This window comes from Bombina bombina, chromosome 1 (assembly GCF_027579735.1).
Source record: "Bombina bombina isolate aBomBom1 chromosome 1, aBomBom1.pri, whole genome shotgun sequence".
In the NCBI taxonomy this organism is placed as follows: Eukaryota; Metazoa; Chordata; class Amphibia; order Anura; family Bombinatoridae; genus Bombina; species Bombina bombina.
In genome coordinates, this window is record NC_069499.1 from 1,444,441,002 (window position 1) to 1,444,465,166 (window position 24,165).

The 24,165-nt window shown below is 37.2% G+C and overlaps 1 protein-coding gene across 1 annotated transcript; it reads left to right on the forward strand.

Annotated features, from left to right (window-relative positions):
* Positions 1 to 716: 716 nt before the first annotated feature.
* On the forward strand, positions 717 to 21,622 carry LOC128666108 (vomeronasal type-2 receptor 26-like). Its single transcript, XM_053720521.1, has 4 exons — positions 717 to 737; positions 8,066 to 8,089; positions 9,419 to 9,542; positions 20,706 to 21,622. Exons 1-4 carry the CDS (start codon positions 717 to 719, stop codon positions 21,620 to 21,622), a joined length of 1,086 nt encoding a protein of 361 aa, XP_053576496.1.
* The last annotated feature ends 2,543 nt before the right edge of the window (positions 21,623 to 24,165 follow it).

The window sequence follows — 24,165 nt, forward strand, 5'->3', positions numbered from 1 at the left end:
TATCAAGTCTGGATATTTCATCCTTTAGTGTGTCATTAAGTCCCAGTCTGAACTGGTTTCTCAAGGTGATATCATTCCATAATGTATCTGTGGCCCACATTTGGAACTCTGTTATAAAGTCCTCCACAGGACGTTTTCCTTGTTTTAATGCTCTTAGTTTTGTTTCTGCGTTTATTTGACTATTGCTGTCTTCATAAAGGGATGCCATTGCAGCAAAAAATTGATCTAGTGAGTCTAACAACTGACTTTGTGTCTCAAAAAAGTGGTTAGCCCACGCCCTGGGTTCACCTGCAAGATAGGATATGGCAGTGCAAACCTTTATTTTCTCTGTGCAGTAAGTTCTTGGCTTCATTGAAAACAGTAGGTAACAGGCGTTTTTAAAACCTCTGAAGTCAGATCTTTTACCATAAAAAACAGCAGGTGGGTTAATTAAAGGTTCTGGAGGGTCTGGAGATTTTGGGGCAACAATATCTTTAAGTACATTTTTCAGTGCAGCATTCTCTGCCTGAAGTTCTGTGAGCCCTCTTGATAGAAAATCAACTTTCTGATTGAGAGTGTCAAACTCTGCTTTAACTGCCTGTGGATCCATTATGCTATATAACTTTAACTTTATAGGCTTGATTATTATGTAAGGTTGTAAATGTAGCTGGACAAGAAACCAGAATGTTATTCTGTAACAACTGGTAAAAACTGTGCCAGCAAGTTAATAAGACATAATGGATCGCAGACAAGACATAGTTAATATCACAATCTGTGCCTTTAGAAATCTCATGCAACTATGAACAGGAGTTGTTAGGTTAACAGTCACAGGTAATGAATTTCACTTGGTCAATAAAGAGAGTTCATAAGTGATTACTGAGTCAATGGATTAAATATGCAGCTTAAGCAAACAGATAGGTTATAACAGCTTGTTATGCCTGTAAAAGGTGGAGGATATGGCATAAATAGTTAATGAATGTTTGTACCTTAGTTGCAGATGAAGAAAGGACTGGATCCGGTTTTCAGAGCAGTGAATAATGTTTAGATAACAATCTACTTACAACTTGGTAGGAGAGGTTGCTGTTAGGTCTGGGAGGAACAGATGAGAGCTTTGCAGACAGTGCGCAGCAAGTGAGCAAAAATGAGGAAGTGATCCTTGCGGCCGGGACTTGATGCAGTGTAGGAATCCAAAAGGAAAAAGATCCAGTATGCTGAGCTGCTTGAAGCAGAGAAGCAGGTTCCAAAGTAAGAATCCTTCACAGTTGAAAAAGTAGCAAGGTAACACAGCAGTAAATAACTATAGAGATTGCTTAAATAAAATAAGCACTTGAATTAGAGGTCAGACTTGAAAGTGGCTGCTGTGGACAAGTTAAACACAACAGGCTAAGCACAAAATAATCAAGCAACGATGTGAAGAAAGTGGAGTGGTTTTATAGGCAGGAGGAATTGAGTGGAATGTCTTAAAGGGACATTACAAATTCTATCAGCCAATCGGAATTCAAGGGACGCCATCTTGGATGACATCATTTAAAGGAGAATTCATTCTGGAAGAGCCATGGAAAGAAGAGGATGCTCCGCGCCAGATGTCTTTAAGATGGGGCCGATTCACGTTGGAAGGATGAAGATAGAAGTTGCCATCTGGTTGACGACTTCTGCCCGTCTGGAGGACCATTTCTTGCCGTTTGGATGAAGACTTCTCCTGGCTTCGTTGAGGACTTCTTGCCGCTTGGATAAAGACTTCTCCCAGTTTCGTAGAGGATGGATGTCCGGTCTTCAAAAACTGTAAGTGCATCTCTGAGGGTTAGTGTTAGGTTTTTTAAGGTTTTATTGGGTGGGTTTTATTTTTAGCTTAGGGTATGGGCAGAAAAAGATCTAAATGCCCTTTTAAGGGCAATGCCCATACAAATGCCCTTTTCAGGGCAATGGGGAGCTTAGGTTTTTTTAGATAGGATTTTATTTGGGGGGTTTGGTTGTTTGGGTGGTGGTTTTTACTGTTGGCGAGGTTTTTATTATTTTTTTACAGGTAAAAGAGCTGATTTCTTTGGGGCAATGCCCCGCAAAAGGCCCTTTGAAGGGCCATTGGTAGTTTATTTTAGGCTAGGGTTTTTTTTTATTTTGGGGGGGCTTTTTATTTTGATAGGGCTATTAGATTAGCCGTAATTAGTTTAAATATTTGATAATTTCTTTTTTATTTTGTGTAATTTAGTGTTTTGTTTTTTGTAATTAAGTTAATTGTATTTAATTAATGTAATGTATTTAATTGTAGTGTAAGGCTAGGTGTTAGTGTAACACAGGTTAGGTTTTATTTTAACTAGGTAGCTAGTAAATAGTTAATAACTATTTACTAACTAGTCTGCCTAGTTAAAATAAGTACAAACTTGCCTGTGAAAAAAAAATAAAACCTAAGCTAGATACAATGTAACTATTAGTTATATTGTAGCTAGCTTAGGGTTTATTTTACAGGTAAGTATTTAGTTTTAAATAGGTATTATTTAGTTAATGAAAGTAATTTTTATTTAGATTTATTTTAATTATATTAAAGTTAGTGGGTGTTAGGGTTAGGGTTAGACTTATGGTTAGGTTATAGTGGTTAATAACTTTACTATAGTGGTGGCAACATTGGGGGCGGCAGATTAGGGGTTAATAAGTGTAATATAGGTGGTGGCGACATTGGGGGTGGCAGATTAGGGGTTAATAAGTGTAATTTAAGTGGCGGCGACATTGGGGGCGGCAGATTAGGGGTTAATAAGTGTAATGTAGGTGGTGGCGATGTCGGGGGTGGCAGATTAGGGGTTAATAAGTGTAGGCAGGTGGTGGCGGTGTCAGGGGCGACAGATTAGGGGTTAATAAGTGTAATGTAGGTGGCGGCGACATTGGGGGCGGCAGATTAGGGGTTAATAAGTGTAATGTAGGTGGCTGCGATGTCGGGGGTGGCAGATTAGGGGTTAATAAGTATAATGTAGGTGTTGGCGATGTCGGGGGCAGCAGATTTGGGGTTAATAAGTGTAGGTAGGTGGCAATGACATTGGAGGCGGCAGATTAGGGGTTAATAAGTGTAATGTAGGTGGCAGCGATGTCGGGGGCAGCAGATTAGGGGCTAATAAGTATAATGTAGGTGTCAGCAATGTCGGGGGCAGCAGATTAGGGGTGTTTAGACTCGGGGTTTATGTTAGGGTGTTAGGTGTAAACATAACTTTTATTTCCCTATAGGAATCAATGGGGCTGTGTTACAGAGCTTTACGCTCCTTTATTGCAGGTGTTAGGCTTTTTTTTTAGCCAGCTCTCCTCATTGATGTCTATGGGGAAATCGTGCACGAGCATGTAAAACAAGCTCAAAGCAAGGCTGGTATTTGGGTGTGGTATGAAGCTCAATTTTGCTCAACACTGCAATATTGCCTGCTAATGCCGGGTTTATGAAAACATGTAATAGCAGCGCTATAGGGAGGTGAGCGGTGGAAATAATTGCAAGTTAGTACCGAGCCGCTCTTAATCTAGCCGTAAGTAAAAAATCCATTGCTAAAAAACAGTATTACATGTAATATGTATGCAAAGGAACTTTATAACCCAGTCTCATTCTTTTTTATTGTTTTACTTTGTTCCGGTTTGCAAATGTGATTATTGACAAGTGTATATCATCACAAAGTGAGGGGGTGGGGTTATTGGGTATATATGAAGCAAGTTAGACTTTGTTAGGCAGTCTTGGGGAACACATTGATGTCTTGAAAAAGGCTCCTGTTGGAGCAGAAACCTCAACATTCTTCCACGGTATTTAATAAAAGATCTAACTTTATCAAGACCTGTGAATGCTCAAATTCTTTGGAACTTTCTATATGTATTTAACATTAAAACCACCTGCCTAATATTATGTAGGTCCCCCTCGTGCTGCCATAACAGCTTTGATGCATCAAGGCATGGACTCCACAAGACCTCTAAACGTGTCCTGTGATATCTGGCACCAAGAAATTAGCAGCAGATCCTTTAAGTTCTGAAAGTTGCGTGGTGGGGGGCCTTCATGGATCGGATTTGTTGTTCTAGCACATACCACAGAGGCTCAATTGAATTGAGATCTGGGAAATTTGTGGCAAAGGCAACCCTTTAACTCTTTGTCATGTTCCTCAAACCATTCCTGAACAATTGTTGCAGTGTTTCAGGGAGCATTATCCTGCTGAAAGAGTTCACTGCCATCAGGGAACACCATTATCATGAAGGGGTTATGTGGTCTGCAACAAACTCTAGGTAGGTGGTATGTGTCAAAGTAGCATCCACATGAATGTTAGGACCCAAGGTTTCCCAGCAGAACATTGCCCAGAGCATAAAACTGCCTCCCCCAGCCTGCCTTCTTCATACAGTGCATCCTACTGCCATCTCTTCCCCAGGTAAACTATGCACATACACCCAGCCATCCCCCTGATCTAAAAAAAAAAGTGATTCATCACACCAGGCAATCTTCTTCCATTGCTGCATGGTCCAGTACTGACGCTCATATCACCATTGAAGGCACTTTCGGGGGTGGACAGGGGTCATCATGGGCACTCTGACTGGTCTGCAGTTACACAGTCCAATATGCAGCAAACTTTAATGCATTGTGTGTTTTGACACCTTTATATCATGGCCAGCATTATTTTTTTAGCAATTTCAGCTACATTAGCTCTTCTGTGAGCAATATTTACATGTCATTATACAGCTTATACATGTAACATTATTATTATTATTCTTTATGTACGAAGCAACAACATATTCCCGCAGCACTGTTTATGGGTACAATCCATTTAAATAAAAGAATGATATAAAATTTGTAAGAGACAAGACAGCATTTTACAAACACATACAGGAGGAATTAAGGGTCCTATTCCCGTAGGAACTTACAATCTAGAACTTAATGGTAGTTTAAAATTATTTGTAATACTTTTGTATTTATGGTATCCTTTAGAATATTACAGTTCTGTAATCATAAATATATATACATATTCAGAGAGTAAGAAATATATATATATATATATATATATAGATATAGATATAGATATAGATATAAAGAAAAAGAAATTTGTGAATAATGTAAATAACATTGGAATGCAAAGTATTCATAACTAGCTTTTTAGTTGCACAAGATGGATTATTGGAATACCAAGCTATCTTTAATAATTTACAACAATGTGCATGAGATTAATAGGTACAAACATTATCAAAAGGCGTAAAGGGTCTGCTGAAGTTTTCTTTATTTGGGTACATTATTATATGATTCCTTACTTAGAAATATGCCATCCAGTGTTGGAGTGGGAAGAGGAATTCTGTTTTGATAGAGTGAAAGTATTTTATACTTTATACAAACATAGGCCTCTATTTATCAACCTGTCAACTTACCTGCAATCACCGGCACCAATATGCTCACCTAAGATCGTCTAACATTGCTGCCGCGGACCTGAATTACCAAAAAAGCTGTCAAAAAGCCACGCACCAAGTACGGAGTGATGAGCAGCGGACTGTTGTTAACTAACAGTCATCGATCTCGCTGCTATTCGACTTTTTTACAGCTTTCTTGGTACCCTGTCACTAAACACCCACAATATACTAAACTGTTTTACCCCCTATACCGCCGCTTCCGGACCCCACCGCAACTAAATAAAGTTATTAACCCCTAAACCGCCGCTCCCGGAGTCCACCCCAACACTAATAAATGTATTAAATCCTAAACCGCCCCTCCCCAAGCCCAACGCCACCTACATTATACATATTAACCCCTAATCTGCCGCTCCCTATACCACCGCCATCTACATAAAGTTATTAACCCCTATCCTGCCGCTCCCGGACCCCGCCACAACTAAATAAAGTGTTTAACCCCTAAACCGCCGCTCCTGGAGCCCACCACCACCTACATTATATTTATTTACCCCTAATCTTCCCCCCCTACACCGCCGCCACTATATTAAAGTTATTAACCCCTAAATCTAAGTCTAACCCTAACACCCCCTAACGTAAATATATTTTAAATGCATCTAAATAAATATTACTATCATTAAATAAAATATTCCTATTTAAAACTAAATACTTACCTGTAAAATAAACCCTAAGATAGCTACAATATAACTAATAGTTACATTGTAGCTAGCTAAGGATTTATTTTTATTTTACTGGCAAGTTTGTATTTATTTTAACTAGGTAGAATAGTTAGTAAATAGTTATTAACTATTTAATAACTTTCTAGCTAAAATAAATACAAATTTACATGTAAAATAAAACCTAACCTAAGTTACATATACACCTAACACTACACTATAATTAAATTAATTACCTAAATTAACTACAATTAAATAAAATTATCTAAAGAACAAAAACAAACAAACAATAAATTACAGAAAATAATAAAATAATTACAAGAATTTTAAACTAATTACACCTAATCTAATCCCCCTAATAAAATAAAAAGCCCCCCAAAATAAAAAACCCTACCCTATATTAAATTACAAATAGCCCTTAAAAGAGCTTTTTTTGCGGGGGCATTGCCCCAAAGAAATCAGCTCTTTTACCTGTAAAAAAAAGTACAATACCCCCCCAACATTAAAACCCACCACCCACACACCCAACCCTACTCTAACCTGTTGATCCAAAATCTTTGATGGGTACCCTCTTTGTTGAAACCTCATATACATCTCATCCATTTGGGCTGCAATACTGACGAGTTCAAAGGAATTTACAGATTATATCTTAAAACAAAGGATGGCTAAAAATAACAGAAAGTGTTACAGAGGTCTGAGTGAAGGGAGAGGGAGGCGTAAAAATTAAAAGGGGGGCTTAGGTGACAGAGGCAGACAGTGTCCAGTGTAGGAGAACAGACAGGGGAAATATATAGTATTACATAGAGAATATACTGAAATAAAGTTAGATATCAACATGGAATCAATATGTATAAATATGTGAAATTATGTATACAGAGGGTAATATAAGATATTCAAAAAAGGAGAAATGAAATAAAGAAAAAAAGCAAATAATAATAATGACAAAAGTGTGGACATAGGCTTACCTGTGGAGAGTATGGAATATACAATGTAATTGATTATATGAGAGAGTACATTACAAAAATAAATTTGATAATGTGTTAAGAACCCAGAATCCACATTTAGTCCAGCATTTAGCAAGTTTAAGTGCATTATAATTTTCATTTCAAAGGTTTTTCTTTCCATGGTGTTTTTGAAGTTGCCTCTGAGAATCTTGATTTTGCGGTTTTAGATGGAGTGGTCAGGTTTGGTGAAATGGTGACCAACAGGGGTGCAGTATTTTGTTTCACAGTGATTTTTGATTGAGTGTCTGTGTAAGATCATCCAAAGGTGCAATTTTTGATTTGTTTCTCCAATATAACACCCCACTTCACATGCAGTGCAAACTATTATGTATACTACATTTGCAGATATACATGGATACGGAAAATCATAAAAGACTTACAGCCACTAATCTCAGAGGATCCCACACTCAAAATAATATTTCCAAAACCCCCTATCCTGGCACTCAGACAACCACCAACCTAAAACAGAAACTGGTCCACAGGAAGCTACCTCTTGAGAAAAAGACTCAATGGAACCAAGCACTGCAAACTTTATGTCGACTCAACACATTTGTGAAAGCAGCACTGCAAATCACAAGAGTAAATCCTATAGCATTAAAGGGGCATATTCATGTATGTGGTGCAAATGTGCAAATGTGGTATACATGATACATTGCACTGTCTCATATCTTTGAGCCCTTAGAAATCTTTTGTCAGTTTTATCAGAAAGTGTTATTATGAGTGCGACTGTACTTTGTAATGTATTTTTTATGTGTTTTGTGACACTTTTTTTGTTTCACAAAATAGTTAACAAGAGTTCTGAGGATGCGCTATCCTGACGAGCGTTAACTTCAATTCTGCTCAGTGATATTCAAATCTTTACAAAAAACCCTATCCTGGCACTCAGACAACCACCCAACCTAAAACAAAAACTGGTCCACAGGAAGCTACCCCTTGATAAAAAGAACACTCAAAATGAAACCAAGCACTGCAACAAAGCTCTCTGCAAACTATGTCAACACATTTGTGAAAGCAGCACAGCATGTGAAGTGGGATGTTATATTGGAGAAACAAGCCAAAAATGACAGCTTCGGATGAATTTACACAGACACTAAATAAACAATTACTGTAAAAAAAATACTGTACCCCTGTTGGTCACCATTTCACCCAGCCTGACCACTCCATCCAAAACCTGAAAATCAAGATTCTCAGAGGCAACTTAAAAAACACCATATAAAGAAAAAAACTTTTAAATAAATCAAAATGATAATGTACTTCAACTTGCTGAATTCTCTACTAAACGTTGACTCTGGTTTCTTTTTGTAAAGTACTTTCATATACTGTAGTCAATTACATTGTATATTTTACATTCTCTATGCATAGATACACAGGTTAGCCTATGTCCACACTTTTGTCATTATTATTATTATTATTCCCCTTTTTCTTTCTTTCCTTTCTCCTTTTTTGACTATTTTATATTTCCCTGTATACTTAATTTCACATCTTTATACAAATTGATTCCTTGTTGATATATAACTTTATGCCAGGATATGCTCTATGTAAAGCTATATATTTCCCCTGTCTGTTATCCTTCACTGGACACTGTATGCCTCTGTCTCCTTAACCCCCTCATGATTGTTACGACAACCCCTCCTCCCCCTGCATTCAGACCTCTATAACACTTTCTGTCTTTTTAATCTGTGTTTTAAGATATAATCTGTAAATTCCATCAAATTGGTCAGTATTGCTTCAGACTTGAAAAAGGAAGACATTCTTCCGAAAGCTTGTCAACTTATAAATGTATATTTAGTCCAATAAAAAGTATCATTGCTCAATGCAATACTCTTGTATTTATATATATATATATATATATATATATATATATATATATATATATATATATATATATATACATATATATATATATATATATATATATATATATATATATATTATAGCCCTTTCCATTCAAATACCTTGTCATATACCATATACCTTTCAACCCTTATAACTTTTTTTTAATATTGTTATGATTATTTTTTATTATATAGTGTATATATTAGTGTAACATTTTATTTTAAAGTATTTATGTCATTTTTAGTGCAACTTTAATTTAAGCCCTAACCCTTAGATGAGGACTTCAGCCGTGCTAATTTATAACTTGGAATATGCGTGCAATATTTTTTAGCAAAAGAAGGTAAAATAAATAATTGTAATGAATGCTGCATTGGTTGTCCCTTTAATTTACCCCTATTTGATTTATTTTAGATAATAAATATAATTGTTCTATTGCTCTTACTGTGTTCATACCTGAACATAACATTTTTTACATATAACATCTTTATATATTTCTTCAAATTTTTAAACAATTGACCACATTTTACTTTTGTTATCTGATTTTAGACTCCTACTTCTATCTGCAGTGAGAGCTGCACTTCTGGTCATAGAAAAGCTCCTCAAAATGGAAAACCACCCTGCTGTTTTGACTGTATCCCATGTTCTGAAGGGGAAATAGCAAACTCATCAGGTGACTAGATAAGAAAAAATTAAGCTATATGGCATGTCTTATTTACAAAGAGAACATTTACTCACTAAAGTGACCTTTAATCTTATAGCTCTTAGTGATCACATACACTACGCTAACTTACTTCTTTCCCTGTTTCTCAGTCTGATTTTATTTATTTTTATATATACAAACTGGGTCTGTTCTCTTTAGAAAAAAGGCGCTTGAGAGGTGACATGATTACTTTATATAAATATATTCAAGGCCCATATACAGAGATGGCAGAAGCTCTTTTTATTCCAAGAAAATTGTTTCTGACAAGAGGTCATAATTTAAGGTTGGAGGAAAGGAGATTTAATCTCCTGCAACAGAAACGTTTTTTCACTGTAAGAGCAATAAAATTGTGGAACTCATTACCAAAGGAGGTAGTGAATGCCAATACCATAGATACATTTAAAAATAGTCTGGATAAATTTCTGTATATAAACAAAATTCATGGATATGATTGCTAGTATTAAAAGGGTCACATTTTAATGGGGTTATTTAAGCTTAACTGGAGCTTTTTGTAAGTATTTTAGATTTGTATAGGTTGAACTCGATGGACTTCAGTCTTTTTTCAACCTTATCTACTATGTTACTATGTTACTATGTATATACAGGGAGTGCAGAATTATTAGGCAAATGAGTATTTTGACCACATCATCCTCTTTATGCATGTTGTCTTACTCCAAGCTGTATAGGCTCGAAAGCCTACTACCAATTAAGCATATTAGGTGATGTGCATCTCTGTAATGAGAAGGGGTGTGGTCTAATGACATCAACACCCTATATCAGGTGTGCATAATTATAAGGCAACTTCCTTTCCTTTGGCAAAATGGGTCAACAGAAGGACTTGACAGGCTCAGAAAAGTCAAAAATAGTGAGATATCTTGCAGAGGGATGCAGCACTCTTAAAATTGCAAAGCTTCTGAAGCGTGATCATCGAACAATCAAGCGTTTCATTCAAAATAGTCAACAGGGTCGCAAGAAGCGTGTGGAAAAACCAAGGCCCAAAATAACTGCCCATGATCTGAGAAAAGTCAAGCGTGCAGCTGCCAAGATGCCACTTGCCACCAGTTTGGCCATATTTCAGAGCTGCAAAATCACTGGTGTGCCCAAAAGCACAAGGTGTGCAATACTCAGAGACATGGCCAAGGTAAGAAAGGCTGAAAGACGACCACCACTGAACAAGACACACAAGCTGAAACGTCAAGACTGGGCCAAGAAATATCTCAAGACTGATTTTTCTAAGGTTTTATGGACTGATGAAATGAGAGTGAGCATTGATGGGCCAGATGGATGGGCCCGTGGCTGGATTGGTAAAGGGCAGAGAGCTCCAGTCCGACTCAGACGCCAGCAAGGTGGAGGTGGAGTACTGGTTTGGGCTGGTATCATCAAAGATGAGCTTGTGGGGCCTTTTCGGGTTGAGGATGGAGTCAAGCTCAACTCCCAGTCCTACTGCCAGTTTCTGGAAGACACTTTCTTCAAGCAGTGGTACAGGAAGAAGTCTGTATCCTTCAAGAAAAACATGATTTTCATGCAGGACAATGCTCCATCACACGCGTCCAAGTACTCCACAGCGTGGCTGGCAAGAAAGGGTATAAAAGAAGAAAATCTAATGACATGGCCTCCTTGTTCACCTGATCTGAACCCCATTGAGAACCTGTGGTCCATCATCAAATGTGAGATTTACAAGGAGGGAAAACAGTACACCTCTCTGAACAGTGTCTGGGAGGCTGTGGTTGCTGCTGCACGCAATGTTGATGGTGAACAGATCAAAACACTGACAGAATCCATGGGTGGCAGGCTTTTGAGTGTCCTTGCAAAGAAAGGTGGCTATATTGGTCACTGATTTGTTTTTGTTTTGTTTTTGAATGTTAGAAATGTATATTTGTGAATGTTGAGATGTTATATTGGTTTCACTGGTAAAAATAAATAATTGAAATGGGTATATATTTGTTTTTTGTTAAGTTGCCTAATAATTATGCACAGTAATAGTCACCTGCACACACAGATATCCCCCTAAAATAGCTAAAACTAAAAACAAACTAAAAACTACTTCCAAAAATATTCAGCTTTGATATTAATGAGTTTTTTGGGTTCATTGAGAACATGGTTGTTGTTCAATAATAAAATGAATCCTCAAAAATACAACTTGCCTAATAATTCTGCACTCCTTGTATATATATATATATATATATATATATATATATATATATATATATATATATATATATATATATATATATATATATATATACACAGTTCTAATCAAAATTATTCAAAAATGGTCCAAAAAATTAAGAGAAGAGATAATCGCCCTTCACAAACAAGGAACAGGATACAAAACCATAGCCCTGAATAATCCTAGAGACACCGTTGGAAGCATAGTTTGCATGTTAAAATTTAAAGGAACAGTGGTTACACTACTTGGACGGGTCATAAAAAGGAAGCTATCAATAGCTGCAACTAGATTTCTGAGAAGGTAGGTTGAGAGAAACCATTGAGTGACTGCAAAATACCTGCACCAAGACTTGGTGGCAACAGGCACTGAAGTTTCAGTTTGCACAGTAAGGCACTTACTAAACGAAGAAAGGTTTCCATGCCAGAACTCCAAGATGTACACCACTACTGACACAAAAGCACAAAACTTGGCTCAAATATGCTCAACATCATATAAATAAGCCACAGAAGTTTCGGCGAGATGGATCAGCAATATGTTTGGAGGAAGAAGAATGAAGCATACGCTGAAAAGAACACTCTGCCTACAGTTAATCATGGTGGTGGCTAGGTGATGCTCTGGTGCTGCTTGGCATTTTTTGGCACTAGAAACCTGCAGCATGTGGAAGGCAAGATGGATTCATTGAAGTATCAGAAAATCCTAGGAAAAAAAGTCATGCCGTCTGTGAGGAAGCTGAAGCTTGAGCGTCATTGGAACTTCCAACAGGATATTGGTCCTAAGTATACCCCACATTCCACCAAGGCTTGGTTGCAGAAGAAGTCCTGGAAGACTCTGCAGTGGCCATCACAGTCTGCTGACTTGAACCTCATAGAAAATCTCTGATGTGATTTGAAGAAGGTGGTTGCAGCATGCAAACCCAAGAATATTACTGAACTGGAGGTCATTGCTCATGAGGATTGGGCTAAGATTCCTCAGGAATGTTGCCAGAAGCAGGTCATAACAACAAAAGAGTGCTCTACTAAGTACTAAAGATGGTTGCCATGAAGAGGTTGAATAATTTCGAGACTGCAGAATTCATTAAAAGTTGCATTTTTAGTTGAATATGCAGAAACCACTTGAAAAATGTGTTGTGTTGAACTATTTCAATTGCTGAAAGTCTGTACATTTTCACAATAAACCTAATTTACAATGGGGGTTCAATAATTTTGATTACAAATATATATGTATATATATATATATATATATATATATATATATATATATATATATATATATATATAAACTTCCAGTTTGAATGGAACAGACTAGCCAAAACAATTCCCTGGAGCATTGCCAATTAGTAATTCTTCAATTAACATATTTCATGGAACAACATAGGAGTTGGTGATGTTAAAGTAGGGTGCCCATATTGCCGCTTTAAAAAGGGACACATATGAAAAATACATATGTCAGGGCTTTTTTTTCAGGGCTGTTTAAAGAAATGGTTTGTATATGAACCCTGACATATGTATTTTTCATATGTGTCCCTTTTTAAAGCGGCAATATGGTCACCCTATGTTAAAGAGATTTTGTTAAACAAAGAGATTGTCTGTTAATCAATCATCTGTAATATATAATACAGGGAGTGCAGAATTATTAGGCAAGTTGTATTTTTGAGGATTAATTTTATTATTGAACAACAACCATGTTCTCAATGAACCCAAAAAACTCATTAATATCAAAGCTGAATATTTTTGGAAGTAGTATTTAGCTTGTTTTTAGTTTTAGCTATTTTAGGGGGATATCTGTGTGTGCAGGTGACTATTACTGTGCATAATTATTAGGCAACTTAACAAAAAACAAATATATACCCATTTCAATTATTTATTTTTCCCAGTGAAACCAATATAACATCTCAACATTCACAAGTATACATTTCTGACATTCAAAAACAAAACAAAAAACAAATCAGTGACCAATATAGCCACCTTTCTTTGCAAGGACACTCAAAAGCCTGCCATCCATGGATTCTGTCAGTGTTTTGATCTGTTCACCATCAACATTGCGTGCAGCAGCAACCACAGCCTCCCAGACACTGTTCAGAGAGGTGTACTGTTTTCCCTCCTTGTAAATCTCACATTTGATGATGGACCACAGGTTCTCAATGGGGTTCAGATCAGGTGAACAAGGAGGCCATGTCATTAGATTTTCTTCTTTTATACCCTTTCTTGCCAGCCACGCTGTGGAGTACTTGGACGCGTGTGATGGAGCATTGTCCTGCATGAAAATCATGTTTTTCTTGAAGGATGCAGACTTCTTCCTGTACCACTGCTTGAAGAAGGTGTCTTCCAGAAACTGGCAGTAGGACTGGGAGTTGAGCTTGACTCCATCCTCAACCCGAAAAGGCCCCACAAGCTCATCTTTGATGATACCAGCCCAAACCAGTACTCCACCTCCACCTTGCTGGTGTCTGAGTCGGACTGGAGCTCTCTGCCCTTTACCAATTCAGCCACAGGCCCATCCATCTGGCCCATCAAGACTCACTTTCATTTCATCAGTCCATAAAACCTTAGAAAAATCAGTCTTGAGATATTTCTTGGCCCAGTCTTGACGTTTCAGCTTGTGTGTCTTGTTCAGTGGTGGTCGTCTTTCAGCCTTTCTTACCTTGGCCATGTCTCTGAGTATTGCACACCTTGTGCTTTTGGGCACTCCAGTGATGTTGCAGCTCTGAAATATGGCCAAACTGGTGGCAAGTGGCATCTTGGCAGCTGCACGCTTGACTTTTCTCAGTTCATGGGCAGTTATTTTGCGTCTTGGTTTTTCCACACGCTTCTTGCGACCCTGTTGACTATTTTGAATGAAACGCTTGATTGTTCGATGATCACGCTTCAGAAGCTTTGCAATTTTAAGAGTGCTGCATCCCTATGCAAGATATCTCACTATTTTTTACTTTTCTAAGCCTGTCAAGTCCTTCTTTTGACCCATTTTGCCAAAGGAAAGGAAGTTGCCTAATAATTATCCACACCTGATATAGGGTGTTGATGTCATTAGACCACACCCCTTCTCATTACAGAGATGCACATCACCTAATATGCTTAATTGGTAGTAGGCTTTCGAGCCTATACAGCTTGGACTAAGACAACATGCATAAAGAGGATGATGTGGTCAAAATACTCATTTGCCTAATAATTCTGCACTCCCTGTAGCTGCACTATGAAGATGGTTTCAATTGGTTTATGACACCTTAACTGCTAGGGTATGCACATAACTATCACAACCTTACTACAATGGGCAAATTTAGTTGCATAATTTCAGTTCTGCATATTATCAAGTCTTGTTATATGAAACATATATAATACGTCCTTGGGTATTTCTACTGTTATATACTGAGAGCCACACATGTCTTTTCAGCCTGTCTACATATTATGTAAGTATTTGTTTTTTTTTACTAAGTATGGGGAGAGTGAGTAAGCTGTAAATAATCAATAAGACTTTGAAGGACTGATCAAACTGGTAAGCTGATCCAGTAATAGTGAAAAGTGATTTACTCCACTTTGTAATACCAGTGCATGATAATGTGTGCTGGTATTACAAGTTAATAGCAATGCAAATGCAAATTTGCCCATAGTGTTAATATTTATTTTGCAGGGTCTGTGTTTTGCCCATTTTTTGTCACCTTGTGCTTTGGTTTACATTTTTGCTATTGTTTTTGGATTACCTAGATAAGGCATGTCAATCTTTGGCATTATCTTTGGTTGCATTTTTGTTTTTCGGTTGGTCTTATGTATGATGCATTTTCCCACAATGTGAGGAAAATCACTACACTTTTCCCTGATTGTTTGATTTCACTCCCAGGGTGCACCTGATTTTTTGCCAGTTTGATTCCTAATTTTTTTTATCTCTGATTGAACTTTTAATGCCTTTTCTGCCTTCTGATTTAGTACGTTGGTTAGACTGTTGTTAGGTTTCAGCCTGTTTTCTAGAAAAATCCTTCTGCTTCATCAGTCAAGTTGGTTTTTGACCACTTGTTGCTGACCCTAGCTTGAATTTGACCTCTCTTCTGTTTCTCCCTCTTGGTTTTGTCTCTTATCATCTGTTGCTGACCTGACTAGTCTAACCATCCATACCTTTTACATTTATCATTGCACAAGAAGTTACCTGGATAGCCACTTCTACTGCTCCTGCCCCTGTCTTAATTGATTGAGAACAAGGCTTGTCAAACATCTGGAATGAAATAGTCATACATGATTTAAGGCTCACAGATGGTTAAGGGCTTAAAAATTAGTGGTCTTAAGATTTTAACTTTTAACTTGCTGTTGTAGGCTTGCATAAGTCAGCACCCACAGCAAGACCTCCAAAGCGGCATTCACAGCTTCATAAATGGAGACCTTTGTATTTCTGCATATTATGGAAACTTATGAAAACATTTTTACTTATGCTATTTAGTAGACAACTACATTCAAATGCGTAAAAGATAAACAGCTAGTATCTTTATTGAAACACAAATAAAAAAACTAGTACATGTGATAAAAAAATGTTGACTTGTTCATCAAGTTAAAACTATTACATTGCAAAATGCTTAACAAAATATAATATTTAAACTGTTTAGGAAAGAAAGGCTTTAAAAGTTCAAATGTACACTAGTCAATGATAATTTAGCAATGTCCTTGTCAGTATGAATGATTCCAGTGTCAGCCAATAAATATGTAAACCTAACTTTCTGTTTTGACCCCGTTAAAAAAATGTGCTACTGCTGGATTGTAACGTAGCAGTAGCACCAGATATAAGAGACATTAACCATTGGATACATTTTATAAGCATACTATTGAGGTTATCCCCTTCCTCCCTTTAGTCAAGGGTTCCACAATGTTGAAATCTAACTTTCATTGCCTTTTTTCAGCACTGTATTTGCATGAATTTGTGCAGCAACTATTCTTCGGATACATTCAATGACATCTTTAATTAAGCTTTACCAGCTGTCCAGTTGTTCCACTACTGTCCTGAAAATTTTCCCTATAGGAAATTGTGTGTGAAGAATTTTAATTAACAAATTCAGTTGGAATGATCTCATGAGCAAATATTGGATGAAATTAAATGTTTTTTCATGACAAGCAATTCATTCAAAACACATTTTTTTTGGTCTGTGCTAATGTCTACTATTCAGGCCACGATTACAATCTATCTTTAATTTGCTCTTGAAATACTTTTGCATTCCAGCCAAATTGGTCACCAAGTTTATCTAGTGATAACAATGCTATGATATTTAGTTTGTTAAAAACCACAACTGTGAACGAGTTTTCAACTGAAAAGCTCCCAATAGAAACTGGGAAATTTCCTGAAACTGACATATACAATAGCCCTTTCACACCTCTAAAAGTTACAGGATAGCTCTATTCATGCAAACCCATTTATTCACTCTGCAAGGAAAATACTCATTTGCATGTGTGAGATAAACCTATTGCCATCAGAATACATCTTTAACTCTCATTAACTATATGAATACCATAGGTATCTTGCATGATTGATTCGCTTTGTATTGTCTGAGGAAACGACCAGGAGATTGGTCGAGAAAAGCGTTACAAAAAATAAAGCGTTATATTCTTTTAAGTAAAGATCAGAAGTTGCCTTTATTTTTATTCAGCGGTATTGGTTATTTGAAAAGAGATCGAACACCTCCTGCAGCTGTGCAGTTTCGAAGAAGCAGCGGTGATTGCCACAAGCTGAACCGGGTCCAGTGTACTAGCCACTGTTAAGTGCTAGCCTGCTGATCTGCACTGGTCAAAGCCCAGTGCCACTTTATCTGGTAAGCGCATTTCTTAACAGCACAATTTTGCTTGTCAAACAGAGTTACGCTATGAGGCGCCCTCTTCTTATTTATTTCATCTTGCATGATAGGCATACTTATATAGACACTTCAAGACCCCAACATATAAAAATGTTGTGTTTTTATTTTACATTTGTAATATTTGATTAAAAGTCACACTCACACTGCTGTGATTGTCATTAACAGTACTGGCGTCTTTTAAATCATGAAACTATTGTAATCTGCTTCCATCTGCACTACTGCTAAACCATCTGAACCATCTTTTAAGTTATCAAAATAGGCTGTCTGTGCACCATTTTCATATTGCTATGTGGTTGCTTTTCAACTTTCATAAGTATTGTTTTGGACTATATTAATTTCTATTGCTTCCATCTGAAAACAAAATGGCAGTGACAAGTGTAAAATGATATCTTCTTTTACTATATTTTAATATTACTTAAACTGTAAAGTGTAGCCACTGCCTTTGCTGTCTTCTTAAGAGATTCTTAAATGAGATTGCACCTTCGTGAGCCTGGTTTTTATGGGGGACCTGCCTTGTTGCACGCTAAGGCAAAACTAGACTGGCTTTCAAAGTGACTACGTCTAGATTAGTGAGCTTGTAAACTGTATGATTGAGGCCTTAATTTTGTATTTTGTGCTTTAGAACGTTTGATATTGGACATTGGGCTGATCAAACTCGTTACTTGGATGTGTTTGATGTTTTCTTAATTTACGTCTAAAGCTCTTCAAAACATGTGTTTAAATAAAGTTAGAAGCAAACTGATTTGAGGTGTGTTCATATTAGGTGTCTCCAAGTTGTATTGCATTCCATAGGTACTGCTTCTGCAAACTCTAGCCTCAATGACAATTTATTAGTTGAGGCCTTTTCAGGTCCTCGCTAAAAGCCCTATTTTACTATGGGCAGAAAAGTACTTGATCACAATCCATTTTTAATTAACTGTTCTGTTCAACACCTTTTAGATGCCAGATTTAAATTTTCAAATGTGACACCTCAAAACAATTGATATGGCCTCGGAAGGGCATTTTGGAAATCTTTTAACTATTTTAAGAATATTTGAAAACAGTATCACATGTGCAAAACACTCTACACTAGGCACATGAGACATTAATGAGGTTCAATAACATAAATGGCTTTGATTCAAGCTCCATTTATCAATATTGTAGAAGCTGTATACAGTGAAAAGGGCACACATTTACATAAGTATAGGTTTATATACATATGTACTGTATATATATAAAAAAAACAGACAGTGCTACAAAAACAGATCCAATAATTAATTTATTTATGTTTAAAAATCCAATAAAAACATATAAAAGGTAGAGTAAATTTCTATTGTTTGCTGAGAAACATGCTGTATTTTTTATTAAAACATTTTTATATACGGCTGCTTATCTGCATTTATATCAAATTGCAAACCACTTCATTCTTGTTGTGGGGTACCACTTGCCCAACTCAGATTTCCTTCAAAGCATCTATCAGGAGAAATATCTGGTTGTTTGAGAAAATGAAAGAGTTCCTGCTTACCTAGGCAGCAAAGAGGTCACAGAAGGTGTTTTAAGCACATGAATGTGCTTTTTTAAACATAAGCAAATCTTCTTTTATTACCTGTTTGCTATTGCTGTGAAAATTCTACACCGTGAGGTGCCTTTTTGTCATTTGTATTTTTCTGTTTTCACTTGTTTTTTTTTTATATTTTATAAACCTCAATAAAAACTAATTAAAAATAATAATAATATTGGCAAAGCAAAAATAATACAATTTTTTCACAATCTAAAAAGCAAAAATACTTGCCCTGTTAAGAGACTCCTGATTATTGTCTGGCTATACTTTAGCTGAAGGGCCTGTTAACATTTAAGTGAGCTGCTGGCCACGGAGATGGTGTTTTGCTGACAAGGATCATGTGGTGTGACACACATGAATGGTGTTTGCCAAGGGTTAGGACGCTAAAATACTCTCATTACTTACAGTGGGACAAACAGAGCAAGTGCTGGAATTCCAAAGCCACACTCAAAATATATACACTCAGTTATAAACTGTGATATATTAAATGGACAATATTAATATATATATATATATATTTTTTTTTTGTAACCGTTCACATAAGGTTTTTTATATAATCCTAAATTTTATAATTTTATTATGCAATAACTTTATTATGCAATAAACATTTATACTGTATTTACTTGTACCATATTCTGGTATTATATTAACCCTCTAGGCACTTTTTAAGTGGTTTTGTTTTCAAGTCATTAGTTAGCCAAGCTCCCAGTTACCTGTCTATGTGTTCTTGGTTCCACGGATTCTGCTACCTGTTGCTTACTCTTTGCTTTATATTGTCCTCCTGCTCCTTGATCTTTTACTACCCATTTTACTTTGATTCCACTTGCTCCTAATTAACTTACATATGATAGGACCTTTCTAGTTTGACCTTGGTCTAGACTTTGACCCTCCTTTTGTCTTCTCCTTCTGGATTGTTTTATCGAGGACAATCGATTTGTTGCTGACCTCAGCCTTCGCTGACCTTGCGTGATGCCTTGCCCATTTACTTAATGGTTCTTCTGTTTGACCTTGGCTACCCCTTAACTCTGGCTTTGGAACTTCTCTGGCACTTGTCCAGCCCTCATGCTTATTACCTCTCTAGCCGACATGTACCAACCACTGTTCAGGTTTCCTGGAAGAGGTTTATGTAGGAGAGTGCTAAATATCTGCGATTCTTAATCGGCAACTTTCAGCTAAAACCTACAATACCTAAAGAAGCTTGCACAAAGAAAAACATGTTTTAACGTATGTCTCTATTTTCTTAATGGGTTTGAAACTAAAACAATGTGGTTATATGCATTCTCCACCACTGTTCCTTAACTACAATAGGAATGCTTAACTCTTTTTGAAACTATAACAAATTTCCTGACTTGATACAGACTTTCAAACATCTTATTTATTGATGCACTTTGTCATGCAGTGGTTTGATTCATTCATGTTTATAATCACTCTAGAATCAAAAAAAGAATATTTTTTTTTTCTCCTGAATTAAACAACTGATTTCTTTTATTTAGTCCACTTGTAATCCACAATAATAATATATTATATTGTTTAGATTGCATAGTTATTTTATACAGAAAATGTAGTTTAAAATAAAACTAACAATTTGCAAATTACTTGCAGGTATGGAGAACTGTGAGAAGTGCCCTGAAGATCACTGGTCTAATCCCGCTAGAAATGAATGCATCAGACGCACTATTGACTTTCTATCCTATGAAGATACATTGGGCATGAGTTTAGCGTGCTTTGCTTCCCTTTTTCTTCTGATCACAATTGTAGTGTTGTGGATTTTTATTAAATACAGGGACACTCCCATAGTTAGAGTTAATAATCGTAACCTCACCTACATCCTGCTTGCGGCCCTTATTTTATCTTATGTCTGTGCATTTTTGTTTATTGGAAAACCCGTGGAGCTATTGTGTCGTCTGAGACAAGCAACCTTTGGATTTGTTTCCACCATAGCAATTTCTTCTATTCTAGGAAAAACTATTACAGTTGTAATTGCCTTTAATGCAACAAAACCTGGAAGCAAATTAAGGAAACTGATGGGATCAAAGATGTCTCTTGGACTAGTTTTTGTCTGCTCCTTGGGGGAACTTGTGATATGTTTTACTTGGTTATCATGTTACCCACCATTTGTAGATATTGATATAAAGACTTCACCTGGGTTAATAATCCTGCTGTGTAATGAGGGTCACATCATTGCATTCTTTCTGGTGGTTTCATACATTGGAATATTAGCGTTATTTAGCTTCATTATTGCCTTTTTAGCACGAAAATTGCCGGACAGCTTCAATGAGTCGAAATACATTACATTTAGCATGTTAGTGTTCTGCAGTGTCTGGCTCTCCTTTATCCCATCATACCTTAGTACTAAAGGCAAATATGTTATAGCTGTAGAAATATTTAGCATTCTAGCCTCCACTTCTGGTGTTTTGTTATGTATATTTGCACCTAAATGTTATATAATAATACTGAAGCCTCAGCTCAATAGCAGAGCACGAGTTACTGCTAAGAAACAATCTGACGACAGAAAATAAATATTAGCTTTTATTAAAGGGACATATAAAATCTTGCAATTGTAAGACTTCTTAGTAGTCTGGAAATAAACAAAAATACCAGCCAGGTGTGAAAAATTTTGCCAAATCCCCAGATTACTTCCACTATCATTTTGTTAGCAAAACCTACATCTTAAAACATCTGCTGAGACCTGTTAGGTACAAATATGTTGCAGGATTTGACCTGTTAAGTCTGCAGTGTGCACAGTTTTTAAAGTTAAATTATAGGTAAAATAATTTATTAAAGTGTTTTGCAAATTTTTAGACTACAATATAATATAAAACAGAAAGAGGCGCCACATGTGTGAATCAGAAATACAATGTATGATGTAAGCAAGGAGGTGCACACAGGGTACTCAGCATCATGAATAGCATTCAGTCATGTCCATAGAAGCAGGCTGGATTTCTACAGCAGTCCAGATAAATGATCACCATCCGATAGATTCCCCACGATGTAAGGTCTCAGCAAATCAAGAACAAAAGGCAGGTAACCAGGGTGTAAGGGATTCACCCAAAAAGGTAGCGTAGGCTCACAGAGATTAATACTAAGCGTTGAGAGTTAAAAAAATCCAAGTGATTTATTAAAAAACACAGTTTAAAAACAACAGGTTATCGATTGTCCTATATCCATATACATTACAATTCACTTTATTTTTGACAATTAACACTATTGCTGTTTAGGTATATTGGTACTTATCAATACATACTGCTTAACGAATGTGTTTGGAAGGGTGTGATTAACACACCTGTGGGTAGCTTAACCCTATTTAAGGGCAGTTTTAGTTTGTTTGCAACATGCCTGATGAAACGGTTATTACCGAGAAACGCGTTGTATGGTTTCTCTATATGCTAAGAGATTATACTACATTAAGCATGAGTTGTTTTTAAACTGTGTTTTTAATAAATCACTTGGATGTGGACTTCCGGTGGGCGGACCAAGTGAGCAGTCGACTCCTCACAGAGCTCCGCTGGACATAACTGAGTCAAAATCGGGCATTTTACTGCCGGGTCCCGCACGCCAGACTTGCTGGACTTACAGGAGAGGCAAAGTGCCAGCTGTCTAAAATTGTGCGCAGAGCATATTTCACCCGCTCTGGCAGCCGGAGGTCACAAACTGTTAGACGCCATCACCAGCCGGTGCCATCTTGGAGTTCCCTCAGGCGCAGATTACAGTAAATACTGCGCTGGATGCGGTGGGGAAACATCTAGTGACAAGCAGCATTGACCAAGCTACATCCACTACTTCGCGGGGAGAGGAGGGGGTCAGACAAGAAACCGGGTAATGTAACCATTCTGAATTGGAGTTTACACGCACTTCACTGTTGAGGGGATTAAGAGAAACTGTGTGGGCAACTTTGCTGGCATAATAATCTGCCTGGGACTTTATAAATACCACGTGGACTCTGCAAACATCACTTTCTTTTTCTTTTAATCTGCACCAGTCAGTTAGACCCACGCTTCAGCACTTACACTTTAGAACTGTGTTGTAACCGAGAATACACACGTGACCCACAAGCAACTAACAAGCAACCCATAAGCACTTATGTATCTCTATTCTCCAAGCAAACCGCAGAGGTTCTAAGCATAATCTACCGAAATAAACCTCCAGACATCACTTCTTGGTGGGTTCATCAGCATATTGGTCCCCCGGCACTCTGGCCAATAGCTAATAAACTGCGTAGGTTAAAGAGATATCTGCCTGCACAAATCCATTCAACACTGCAGGTGTGGGTTTGAACCTGCAGACACTGTGCCTGACTCATTGGCATCTATAAAGATCCCCTACCCTCCCCACTCTAATGAAAGTGGATAAGTACTTTTTTAAGCTGTCCCCTGCTACCAAATCTAGCATGACTCACAGATCAAAAACCAATGAAAAGAGGCTGAAACAATCTGCTGAATTACAACCAGAAACCTCGACCTTCTCGGATCATGGAGGGGTCTTAGACCCTGACTCACAATCTTCTCTCTTACAAGAATTGAAATCTTTTTTTCTCCCCAAAATGGACTCTCTGCAATCAGGTGTAGACACGCTTACAAGCGAGGTGCGACAGTTTTCCTCCCGACTCACCCAAGCTGAAACCCGCATTTCTGATGTGGAAGACAGACAAGTCGCCTCAGCAACTACAATCAAGCAACTGGTAAAGAAAACTCAAACACTCCAAGATCGTATAGACGACTTGGAGAATAGAAGCCATCGCAACAATTTGCGCATTGGTGGAGTCCCAGAGTCCATCAAAGGCAAAGACCTGCTTGAATTCACGGCACTCAAATTGCCGAGGATGCTGGGCCTACACCCTGATATACTACCCATAGATGTGGAGAGTGCCCATCGTTTGGGTCCAGAGAAAGCCTTGGATCAGGCAGGAGCAAGCCCTAGGCAGGTCATATTCAAGTGTCTAAACTTTCAAGAAAAGCTGAAAATCCTAAGGGCCTACCGCACTCATAAAGAACTTTTGTATGAAGGTTCAAAATTACTCCTATTCCAGGACTTTTCTATGGATGTCTCCAGACAGAGGAAGGAA